Here is a 13,064-nt window from a genome sequence, read left to right as displayed (position 1 = left end):
AAGTGATTTAGAGCATGTACCATTGTTCAGAAAAAATGTTTAATGGTACACATCTGCTACCACTGAGGGCGGGTATATCTTGAATCATTAATACATTTCATTCATGTGTATTAACAAAGCAAAACATTCACAATATCAAAAACAAATTTTATTCTAAATCACCAACAATACTTAATAATATATATATACATCACAGCATTATTCATGCAAAACAAAGATATTTGTCTTTATTTATATTTGTAAAAGTTTTGTACAAATTCATCTGTAAATATTCTAATATACCCAGTATTTGGCAAGTACAGATGGTGACTACACAACCTCATGTCTTTTATCACAACTCTAAAATGTTATTTAGTCATATGGCATGTCAATTCTGTGAATCTGCAAATACCTTGTATTGGTAAACTACAGTAGAATTAATACAATACTCAAGAGATGGGTAATTTCAACAAAATTATTCTAATGTAAACAATGTTGCCAATGGATATAGATAATATGTATGCCAAAAAATCAATTCATTTTTTTCCATTTCTCCAACTTCACAGTACATTTGTATACTATGATATGGACAAGATAAACATACATATAAATAGCATGTTTCTGGATCCAATACAGACTGTAATTTATTCAAGCTGACTATATTATTACAGACATCATATTTTCAGTTCACTTTTAAAAATTCTCACCTTTATCCCAAATTGTAAATTGTAACAATAGAATAAATATTTTAAAATAAAATAAAATGATTTTCTTTGGCTAGTGCTACCTATCCTTCCAATTTCCAAATTCAGTAACATCATCAAAATAAAAACATTTTCTGTCTATTATTATTCAAAGAACATATGTCACAAACTTGATTCAAAAGGATGCTTACATCAAATAAATATCTCTTTTGAATAAATTTCAGAAATATTGCACTAAAAAAATTTTTGGCACAAGAAAAACATATCTCGTTCTGTAATTTTTTAAGCAACAATTTCTTGGTTTTTTTGTATCATTCAAATGAATGTTCAATCCAATTAACTAACTATAACGGGGGTTACAGTATTCATTCTGTTATTGTAATGTCTTCTTAGGCACTGCACTGTTATTGCAAGTTACAAACGGATATCCCAGTAGAACAAACTATTAGTTGATATGTGGCAGATTTACAAACTGGATTGTCAATAATGAGGTCTTTGTATATATAGTTGTTGAAAACTACTATCAAATGGTAATGGATTTAGAAAATTAGTGTAAATGTATATTGTATAAACATATCAACTGCATTGTAAAAATTTCTTACTTGAAACCAGTGCATTTATATAAAACTATCTGCACACTAGCTATTACAGGTATGGTAGGTAGTTGACATAACATGCAATGTCTAGCCTACTATAAGTCTATCTAAAGGTTTCTTCACACCAGATCTTAAATATGGTACATATCACAAACTCAACATCAACACTACAAACAACAACTGTAAATGTAAACATGTATAATATATCTTTTGTCGTGACATACTGTAAATGTAAACATGTATAACATATCATACTGTAAATGTAAACATGTATAACATATCATACTGTAAATGTAAACATGTATATCATATCGTTTGTCGTGACATACTGTAAATGTAAACATGTATAACATATCTTTTGTCGTAACATACTGTAAATGTAAACATGTATAACATATCTTTTGTCGTAACATACTGTAAATGTAAACATGTATAACATATCTTTTGTCGTAACATACTGTAAATGTAAACATGTTTAACTTATCCTTTGTCGTGACATACTGTAAATGTAAACACGTATAACATCTTTTATCGTGAAATACTGTAAATGTAAATATGTTTAACATATCTGTTGTGACATACTGTAAACGTGGATATTTTTTAGGGGTAAAATTCTGCAACTTTTGCGTAAAGCATTAAAATTCTGCAATATTTGCGTAAAGCATTAATTTTATGTTCAGCTAGGCTATATTTGTGGAGAAAAAGAATAAATTAAATAAGTTATTAACAGGTTATGGTCATACTTCTTAATCTTCATCAAAATACCCTACCACACACATGTATTTATAGGTTTACAGTAAAGTTCATGTTTATATACAGTATTTACAAGTGAATCAGACTAGTGTGTCCTTGATCCCAAAGTCATCAAAGTAAATACACACAGAGGAGTGAGACCGGCTGGAATCATCCTGGTCCCGTATCAGGGCCGAGCTCTCGTTGGCATTCAGTGAGTCACTCGAATCATACCGTGCGATGTAGGCCTGGGGGGAGGGGACCGGACTATCAGGGGGAGAGCTCATTCTATGTGAGGGAGGAGGAGAAGTGGGCGACTTGACCCTCTTAGCTAGGCGTCTCACGATGGGGGAGGTCACTCCCTGAGGGGGTTGTGTGTTGCTCTGGGGTTCCTGTTCAGCTTTTGAGGCCCAGTCGATCGGTTCCCGGGGGCTCCTTGCAGGGCTGGAGGAGGGGGAGCGCGAGTGGACAATTCTACCCCCCTGTCGGGCGATCCTTCCCCTGGCAGAACCTGCTGGGGCATTCAGGTCCCCGTGCGGATCGTCGTGGGATTTGGAGCGCTGTATGTATCTCTGTCTATTAGTCTAAAGAAGGGTACCAGAATGAGTACAAGTCTATCTAACATTTAGTATTGCTAATAACATTAAGTATTCTCTTCATGACTATCAAACTATTTACAGTCTACAAGCAAATATACATGTAAAACAAACTGCATGCATTATTACAACAAATTGAAAACAAAGAAAAGCATATGTACTGGAAACAAACAGAAAATATTCATCATGCATCACAACAGAACAGGATAAAGCAAGAAATGAAAGAATCACAAAAATTTGTCCAAAGTGTCATATGCTTCTTTATGTAGACACATGCCCAGTGTGGGTTGCTTGTAAGAGTCATTAACATAGGTTTACTTAAGAAGTTTCTAGGAGCATATCAAATTGTTTAAAAAACCTAAAATTAAAACAAAAGCATGTATGTTCACCTAATAATTTCCAAAAAAAACCATTGACATGCAAATTCATAATAAGCAAACTGTGTTTACAGTTATCATACAAGTTTAAAGTATTCTTCACTATTCTTATTTAGAATACATGACCTTTACAAAAATGTTGACCTTTACAAAAATGTCAAGGAAACAATTCCAAATAGATTTAGAACGTGCATTGAATTGACATTTAAAATAAATATAAGCTGACAGAGAGATTCAAAGCATGCTTAGAAAAATGGCTGTTCACTCTGTTGACAAGCACAAAGATGAACAATAAATCTGAGGTACCTTGATTTCCTCTTCCGGTGGTCCGTGTTCCGACTGCCCTTGGCCACTTCGGTGCTGGGTACGATTCCTCTCCGTTGCTGTACCACTGCCCCAGCTTGACCGTGTATTCCCCAAACGAGACAGCTCAGGAAAACCAGGATGTGACGTAAATCCCTGATGGCTCCGAGAAATCTCCCTGACGTATGCGGACCTGTCTTGATAGGATGTGAGGGTGTCACGTTGGTTGGTGCGGCGCATGCTGTACGCTCTTCGAGCTGGAGAACTCTCTGAGCTCCCTGCCTCCCCTTCACTGGTGTCCTCTGGGTAACCATGGCCCCCAAGTCTCTTCATGCTAGGTGCTTTAGTGGCCTTCCTGCGTTTGAAGGTCTTTCTGCTTCTGACATCTTGCCTTTGCAGGCGATGAACTTTGGGATCCAATTCAGGGCTTATTGTCTGTTTTGCTACAAGAAATAATGTACTTATTGTAAAGGAGGTTGGAAAATCAACAATTGGTCCAAACATTTATCCTAATACATTGATTACTCACAATTAACATTTTGGCAAAGTAAACATCTCTTGTAATCAATTAAATTACACATCTAATTCCAAACGATAATACAGTTACATAATGAAATTTGAAATTCTCAAAAATTTGTGTTTAATTCGAAAAATCACTATGAAAGATGTAAGAAGTGCTGATCGGTTTACATGATGCTTTTCTTACCAAGTCCATTGGGTGGTGTCTCCAGCTCATTAGTCTGATACATCACTGCTGGGGGGAGAGGTTCATCAATGCTACTCTGTCTGGAAATAGTGTCCATGGACCGGTAGATAGCTGGCTGTCTGGACAGGGAACAAACCTCTGGCCCTGAGGAATCTGAACGTTACAAACATACATGTGAAGTACATGTATAATGTCTTCAGCAGTACTTCTCCATGGTATTATCCCTTTACTTTGTTTTCAACCATACTATCAATTACACTGTGTAAAAATATGGTCTGATTGGATACAGAACCTAGTGTCACTGACAAACCTTTCTCACACTCTGACCAATGAGCGAACAAACTTTTTTTCATATGAAATGCATCAATGTAAGAACTTCCCCACCCCCACCCCTTTACACCAAAAATTGATAACACCTAGTACACATTGGTGATACAGACAGCTTACCTGGAGGGGACATGTCATCCAGGGGATGTTTCCGGAACCTGTCCAACAGGTGGAGGTTTTCCTTGGCAGAGATTCGTCGGCTGGTCTTCCTGTCTTTATGAGTCGGACTGTCGCTTTCAATACTGGACGTAACAGCGGTGGCCTTGAATGGTGGACTTGTGCTGGAACTTGGCTGGGACAAAATGGTGGCTGAAACAAATCAGGAATCAAATATTACTGTCAGTGTAATTATTTATTTTCTTGACCAAAACTTGATAAAACCTCTTTTATTAAAAAAGAAATGTTAATATTGATCAAATTTTCATCAACAGCAAAAGGTGATAATATCCATAACAGGAATCAAGTATTGCACATGCAATATTACAATACTTATACAATGAATATGAAATTCAAAGGGAAGGAAAAGCCTATACCACTGGGGAATTTTCCTCCTGCTGCTAATGTTGGTCCCAGGGACAATCCAATCAGATCGATGGCCACGTCAGTGACACTGGCCCGCTGCTCGTACTGATTGTGTGGAAGATCTGCCTCCTGGGAACGCACCTCACCTGTCAATCAAAGCAGACATCACCCTAGCATTACAGGTTTAAAAGGTAATAAGCAACTTTCAAAATGCAGTAAGACATTTCATTCAAAACAAGCTTCATGCTGTGCCTTAAATAACCAAATACAATGACCAATAACACTAAGAAATCATTATTTCATTACCAGTCTGTAGACATTAAACACCGTAGAAAGCAAGAGTACAAAGCATGGTTCACTTGCCCACATTGTAGAACTCCTCTTTGAGATGCTGCAGCTCCACAGCCAGTTGGAGAAGCACGGTGGCTGAACACTTGGGATGGGAGAAGGAAAAGCCCTGCATCTTGTCCTTAATGGCCTGCTGTAGGTAGTACTCCTGGGCCGTGTCACAGTTTATCTTCATCATCTGTACATAGAAAAAGCATCTACCTAGCACCTGATGTACATGCATATTTTTATTTTTTGCCTTGTATAAACTCACAAGGTCCAAAATATTTATAACTTCCAGAAAAGGCATAGGAGGGTCAAAAATTTCAACAAAACAATGTTGGAATGTGAAGAAACTGACAAGAAACCCTTTCTTACTTCACAAGACACACCAAGACTGACCAACTTAATATTTGCTTCAAAACAAAAAAACATGTATGAGTATCCATTTATTCTGTCCTACTTAAAAAGATGAACAGATCAGTTCCCCATTATACTTACTTTATACAAAATAAATGGATGAAGCATCAAGAAGCAAGATGGTCTGTGGGTGACCAGAAAATCCACAAATCTCCACAGTGGCAAAGATACTACAAGGTCAAATCATCAAGTTAATATGAATGTTCTAAATGCAACTGTTAGTTTTCTTTTACACTTATTTAAGCATCAGAAAACATATTCATTGCTAGTTAGCCCATATTCTTTTTACCTTTTCCTTTACTCCCCAGATCCTGTATGACCTTTGTGACCTTGTGCCACTCAGATGACAAAATTCGATCAAAACAGACCATCAGTATTTCCAGACCTAGAATAGAATAAAAGTCATTTTAAAATACAAACATTTTGGTACAGTGTATATGCATGAATCATATATGTGCTCACATATGTTCATGTACATGGATAGACATAATTCTGAACACAAAAGCAATGTAAGAAAAAAACTGCTATAAACCCTAGAAAGGGAACTGGACACCCTACGTATGAAGTAATATTCAACAACAGTTGCATCATACAAATGTAAACCGATATTACAATAAAACTCCTGCTTTAGTCTCTGGGTAGGGACTGTTGGACTGGAAAGGAGACATACTACTAAAGAAACATTCAGCAGCAGAAACTGCAATATACACTGACACCACAATATAACTCCTGCTTTAGTCTCTGGGCAGGGACTGTTGGACAGGAAACTAGACATACTACATAAGAAACATTCAGCAGCAGAAGCTGCAATATACACTGACACCACAATATAACTCCTGCTTTAAACATTATGGTATACATGTATATAGACAGGGAACTTGATTACCAAGATAAGCCACATTGAGCAGTAGCTGGTTCTCTGGCCGGTGGATCTTGTCTGACTGACTGAAGCTGCTACAGCGGTGATTTTCGGAGAAGGACAGGTGATGTATGGTGGACTTGGAGCTGGAGTTCTGCTGCTGTTGGGGGTTCCTCGCAGGGGGACACAGAATATTCAGGATCACCGTCAGGGCAAAGGTCACATTGTCTGCTCTCAACTTGGGAGTGTCTCCTGCGAAGAATGAGACAACTTGTGAAACAAATCATGACTTATTGTAAGTACATGTATATACCTACATGTAATAATACATGTATAATTCTGTACACGAATGACAATAACTTTAAAATTTCTAAGAATTCATAACAAGTTGACTTGATACCCTTTCTGGCACATCCCAGTCTGATACAGAGAGGCAATATGAAGTTGACCAGCATGTTGATACACTTGTCATGAGAAGCAAACACACTCCCTCCACAAATTTGCTCCAAGGAGAACTGGTCCTTGAAAAGAGAGAATAAACAGGATACTAAGTACATTGTAACTATGTAATGGCCAAATTTTTCAGCTAGAGGAATACTGCTTTGTAAAATTAGATTCGCTTACCCCTAATGCTTGCATCTGCATTGCTACAAGTTTGACCACAGCTGAACAAAATGTGGGTGGGACTATGTGAAATACCGCTCCATACTCGCTGCGGTGGCTGCCGTGGATTCCGGAGGTGGTCTCTGGTAGAACAGGTGCCCCCGGACCCGCCAACACAATCACCAGCAGTGCATTCACAAATGTCTGCAGACACAACATCATCAACTTAGTAAAAATGCATGACATTAAAATGACTCTAAAGAAATGAAGAAAATGAGATAAACTATTTACATAGAATTTTTTTTCTCCCCTGAAAAATTTTAATAAATATTTTTTATCTTATTATAGTCAAGTACTCAATGTCAGGCTACAATTTTCTACCAACATGGCTAGAGTAAGTTTTTTACCATATTCACAGATTGTCACCCGAAGTGTATACACCGAAAACCAATTTTTATTCACATGAACCTCTCGATTAATAAATATTTTAAACTATGAACAAGTCTATAAATGTCTTAATTTGTGTAAGTTAAGGTTTTGAACATAATGTGAAACCATTTTATCTCAAGTAAATCCCCTCCCCCCCCCCCAAAAAAAAAAGTTGTCCCAAATAAATAAAAGGTGATTAACATTCAATGAACCAGTAAATCATGTCAAAATGTTCATTAAACTTCAAACATTCCGTTCAAGGTATATATATTTTAATGCAACTTACAGGCTTTTTTTCAAAACTATTCATCAAATGACAAAAGTTTATACATATGAATCTTGAAACATTATGTTAAAGATAATCTATGAAAAATATATATATAAATACATGTATAACCATGAATTTCTGCATATTATTTGTAATATTCCATAAGCTAAGCAAATATGGTAAGTTTTATTATATTTTAATAGAACAACAATGAAAATGCTCATGCAGCAACAACAAGGTCTACACAGACACAGTGTTAATACAAAATATTTTTTCCAGAAGCAGATATATGTATGGTATATATTCAGAGGAAAGTAGACAGAAGTCAGAGAGAGAAAACTTGGCACATTTAGGAACAATTAGGATAAGCTTCAAAGATTCAGGACACCATCAAGTTTGACTACGGAAGAAAGCTATCAAAGATGCCCACTTGCATCCAGTCATTTTTCCATTTGAACCCCCCCCCCCTACTATCACACTCATCTCATTCAAACTGCTATTAATTAAAAACTTGCTGCTAGGAAAAGGCTAAATAAATTTTTTCACACAAAACGAAATGTTTACGTTAACAACCACTTTAAACCTTACAGTTTACTGACAAAAGTTAAAAAAAAAAAAGTTCACATGAAGAGGAATCTTCACGTTAACTTGACAACCAGTTTGGACTCGACTATTTCACAGATTTGGACAATATTCAGTCATAATACCTCAGTATAAAGAGGAGGGAGAGCTAGGGCATGCAAGACTGTCTACTGATCACCATAGACTGTACATAGTACCTACAGTACAGGGGAAGAGAAGTTCTCATGCCAGGGCTACAGCATCTATATATACAGGGACCACCAGGCATGCACCGCCCATGTTAACTGTGTTACCTTTAGGTGGGGTAAGTGGGCAATATACTGGAAAGTCTTTAGTGCCAAATATACACCTTCAAGCAAGACAAATCCATCAAAGGTTAATGGCAATTAAAAGTTACAAAATACAGCATTGGTTAATCATTGATTATTTCTGAAGTCTGCAGAAGTGTTAGTACCATATGTGTACAACAGTGTACCTGGTATTATACATGTTAATGTCACTATACATGTAATATGAAAGCGATACAATTTGTTGATTAATACACAGGAACAAGTAATTCACTGAAACTGAAGTTGGATGTCAGATGGATCAAGTAATAAAACATCACTCATTTAAAGGGTCATAAGGAAAAAAAAATCCCCCAAACTCAAGGTGACTCTTATTTTTGCATAATAATCTTCTTTTTTTAAACTGGTATTTCATTTTTTCCTGTACTGGGTCTAAATATCTTTTATTCTGTCATCACTGATCCACTGGTATAAAATATCCCCACCATGCACAATTCTACGTAATATCATACCATATAAATATTGTTACACAGATTTAAAAGTTCCAGAGCCAGCTAACTGTGTAAGCATACATACGTTTGATACCATACTTAGTCTTGTAAAAACTATGGCATATGAAATGCAGAATACATGTTTCTCTTAAAAATCTCTGTTGTAGATAGCATATACTCAACAGAGCAGTTAAATCAAATAAATAAAATGAAATTATCCACAAAACTTGATTAATACACTGGGATATACAATGTAGATATACATAGTCAGGTAAAGGATTTGTTTAATTTTGTTAACATATTGCACTGTTATTAAAGCATATTATGTAATTAAATAATATAGAGTTCCAAACATATTTGAAATTTCCAATACAGAAAATATCAAAATTACATGAACCAGTATGCATTACAATATCATTTATTAATAAGTTTAAAAACAAAAAGTATCTGCATAAAAAATATCAAATGGATTTGGAACATCTAAGCATTCAAGACGATAGGTTGTGATGTATGGACATGGTCAAGCATGACTGAAAATAGAAATATTCTCCTTCATGCCGTGTCACCTTGGTGTGCTGGTAGTTAGCCAGATCCTGGTGCCTCCTTACGGTGTAGAACACCCCTACACATAGTACACAATCAACTGTATTAAACACTTGACAACTGTACATATACACTGTAGAATATGTACATGTAACTGCATGTAAGTAAAATGTACATGTAAATAAGATATATTTGGACGGAAATTTATTTCCTTCTAGGCTGAACGCTACTTTGACTGGAAAAGACACCTTAAAAAGATGCCATTTATATGCTACCAATGTGCTGTTTGTAAGTGTGGATTGACCTGTCCCCCTCTACCTTTCAATTTATCTAGCTTTTTTCATGACACAAAACCAGTAATTCATGTTTGCCATTGGTCTGGATTGTGCAGATATCAATGATGTATATGTTCTACATATACAATGAAATTTTTCCCAAGTAATCTGACAAATTTATGGAGTCATGTAAAAATATAATTACCTATAAAATGAAAACAATGATAACTCACAATTTCAGCGATCAAACATTGTATATTGATTGGACAATACCTCGATCATATAAACAAAATTCTTGATCCATGAGCAAATTGTTAAAAAATTGAGTTTACGAATTTGTGTGTTAACTTATAGAGCTTACAAAAGCAGTGCTTTATAATTTCGTCTTGAGAGAAAGACAATTAAAAATGCACGTTAAAACTACAAGTAGTTTGCAAAATTGATCAAAAAAGATTGTGTGATAATTTCTTAGGCGTGATTTGAAATACAAAATTATGAAGCAAAAATATTCTTAATCTATTCTAATTATTAAATGCAAATTCTACAAAGAAATACAAAGTTCAAGGTAAAAATATTTTTATAACCAACAATGATCAGCATTTATGCTTTTCATACCTTGTAATAGGTTTGCTGCAGCATTCCAGTCTGCCTGTCTCTAAAGTAAAAAAAGAAGGTTGAAAAATAAAAGCAAACCACAGTTTTTTAAATTTTATGTTAAACTTCCAAGAACTCTGTAAATAGCTCTGCAAGGTGATAGATAAAAGAAAGCTGTACCCTGAGGGACGATTTTTTTGAAATTTTGTTGAATAGTCGATCAAGTCGCCTCAAAATCAGATTTAATCCTGGCCTCACAGCTTCTTGCTTCCAGTTTGTCAGTGGTAATATTTCTGTCATATACCTTGTAAAAGAAATTTGTGATACAATTATGAGCATATATTACATGTATCTATAGCCAAGAATAAATTTAGATGCTTAATGTAGAAATATCTACTTGTTCTTTTAATGGACAAATATTGTGATTACCGGTAACATTCTGATAGTATGATACATGTACCTTTGAAGTCCAGTACAACTTAGTGTTTGGGGATCATATGGAGCCAATTTCAACAGTGTGTTGGCTATTTCTGCAAGCCTCTATAAGAAAATATATTGTGAATATTCTAATTTCATCAACAGAAATCAATCGACTACAATACTACCAATACACTGCATGCACATGAATATTTGACGAACTTCATAATACAATTACAAAATGCAAATTCTTAATTACAAAAATACTATTCTCTGATTGGCAAAGTTAACAGTCAGTCAATGAGATTCTGTCAGTTTTGTTAGAGACAAGAGAATGGCAATACATTGTGAGATCTGTGATCCAGTAGTTCCGTGGGAGGACGCGATGCAGCATCCACCAGCATCCTCCGCAGTTCGTTACTCTTCAGTCGCGGCTGACAGGTGCTGTAGAACTCGGCGATCACATTCAGAAACAAATCGCGGGGCTTCCTGAATTCATTGGTCAGTTCTGTGTCTTCGGTCTCCTGTCTCTTTCTGCCTTCTTCCACATGGCGACTGGAAAAAAAATCAAAGTTTTGAAAGAATTTATGGCTACATGTAAGTGGTCATTCAAGTTAGGCCAGTATTTTAAAGGTTGCTGGTTTGAGCCTTTCTGTGATTATTAAATGTTTGTCCTAAGACAAGACACTTTGTCAGCATTTTCTCATTCCATCCAGCGAATGCATTCCGGTACCTGTTTGATTTGGTGGTTACCCTGTAATAATCCGCTGTCCAATCCACGTAAAGTTAACAACTCCCATCCACTCAAGAAGGTGATAGACACCAGCAATAGAAGCCAAGCCAATAGATGGAGTTAAATCAAAATGCACACTTATGCTTATAAAAGCAATTATACTGACTGAGTGGCTAAAACAGTCATAAGAATACGTATTTTGAACTCACCTGATATGAGAGTCTTCCCTGTCGTCATAGTAACTCGTTCCTCCCAGAGGAGAGTGATTGCTGGTCACACTCTTGGGGTTGGCTTTCTCATTTTCTATCTGTCTTGGTAAGGCCATACTCCTATATCATGTACAAGGAAAAAATAATAGTGATATCGATAAAACTATCACCACCACATGTACATGTACCACTTTATTTCACCACTTCTGAGGTTTCAATTTCGCTAACCTGGTAAAGTATTCACAGGAGCTGATGAGAGCCCGCATTGCGATTCCTACGTCAATAATGGCTGACACCTCGGCCTGGGCTGCATGGGGTTTATCCACTCGGATCGTCTCACTTCTGACGTGGTGGACGTACTTAGAAACCACCACCTCAAGAATGGTCTGTTAAAATAATATTGATATGAATATTTATCACAAACTGAACCAACTATCTGATATATTGAAATAATTTCGGTAATTTTCTGCATGTACTGACCAACATCTCCACACTTCTGAATGAGTCGGGGGCATATGCTATCACAGTCACACACAAGTTGACCACCTCGATCATCGTCAGCCGATCTGGCTCATTCTCATAACAGAAGTCCTAAAAATATATTTAGGTAAAAAGATAAAAATTCTTGTTACCTTAATAATTACCATTCTTCCTATAAATGAATAAGAAACTTATGTTCATTAATAACTCCATAAATTTCTGTAAGTAGATTTCTAATTAAACGCAAAGAATGAATATCCGAGAACCACCCCTAGTGAATATTAACATCTCGCTTTTATCTTTTTGAGAGTTGAATATTCTTGTGTTTTGATAAAAAAAACAGCGGGATTTCGGAATTAAGGACTTGCATAAAATAAGGCATCTAGTAATAATTTTTCTGATCATTTCAGTCTGCAACAAAAACATATGATAATAGAGTCAGCCTACCAGAGCTTGGAGAGGCTTTGCTCCGTCCACCAGTTCTAGGATACTCAGGTTGTCGGCACAGTCTGGCTTCTCCAAGGACAGAAGAAGCTTGAACAGGCAGTCTGGCTGAATCTGAAGATAGAAAACATGGAACTGTAGAGCAGGACTTACATGTATCTCTTCACTCTTCTTTTGAAATTACACATGCATATGGACCACATTATCAGATATAACGGAAAATATCACTTTAATTTACAAAATAGACATATACCGGTACAT

At 36.0% G+C, this 13,064-nt stretch overlaps 1 protein-coding gene across 6 annotated transcripts in view; it reads right to left on the bottom strand.

Moving 5' to 3' along the window:
• Positions 1-133: 133 nt before the first annotated feature.
• Positions 134-13,064, bottom strand: part of LOC105340866 (protein unc-80 homolog) — a 31,263-nt gene continuing 18,332 nt past the window's right edge. For 4 of the 6 annotated variants that reach the window (XM_011447102.4, XM_066076562.1, XM_066076561.1 and 1 more), the window contains 20 exons: positions 12,807-12,917; positions 12,360-12,470; positions 12,108-12,265; positions 11,880-11,999; positions 11,282-11,492; positions 10,981-11,060; positions 10,701-10,824; positions 10,542-10,581; positions 8,624-8,679; positions 7,073-7,255; positions 6,849-6,969; positions 6,476-6,700; positions 5,879-5,974; positions 5,671-5,759; positions 5,206-5,368; positions 4,854-4,988; positions 4,441-4,629; positions 3,994-4,146; positions 3,291-3,730; positions 134-2,595 (listed from right to left, as the gene is read on the bottom strand). In XM_011447102.4, the coding sequence (XP_011445404.3) occupies positions 2,113-2,595; positions 3,291-3,730; positions 3,994-4,146; positions 4,441-4,629; positions 4,854-4,988; positions 5,206-5,368; positions 5,671-5,759; positions 5,879-5,974; positions 6,476-6,700; positions 6,849-6,969; positions 7,073-7,255; positions 8,624-8,679; positions 10,542-10,581; positions 10,701-10,824; positions 10,981-11,060; positions 11,282-11,492; positions 11,880-11,999; positions 12,108-12,265; positions 12,360-12,470; positions 12,807-12,917 (3,288 nt within the window). In that variant the 3' untranslated portion in view covers positions 134-2,112. Of the gene's footprint in view, positions 2,596-3,290; positions 3,731-3,993; positions 4,147-4,440; positions 4,630-4,853; positions 4,989-5,205; positions 5,369-5,670; positions 5,760-5,878; positions 5,975-6,475; positions 6,701-6,848; positions 6,970-7,072; positions 7,256-8,623; positions 8,680-9,674; positions 9,731-10,541; positions 10,582-10,700; positions 10,825-10,980; positions 11,061-11,281; positions 11,493-11,879; positions 12,000-12,107; positions 12,266-12,359; positions 12,471-12,806; positions 12,918-13,064 lie in introns of those variants that run through there. The other 2 variants (XM_011447101.4, XR_002200997.3) reach the window with 2 other exon arrangements.

This window comes from Magallana gigas, chromosome 2, assembly GCF_963853765.1.
Source record: "Magallana gigas chromosome 2, xbMagGiga1.1, whole genome shotgun sequence".
Classification (NCBI taxonomy): Eukaryota; Metazoa; Mollusca; class Bivalvia; order Ostreida; family Ostreidae; genus Magallana; species Magallana gigas.
Note: the sequence above shows the minus strand (reverse complement) of the source record. Positions and strands in the feature narration are given on the sequence as shown.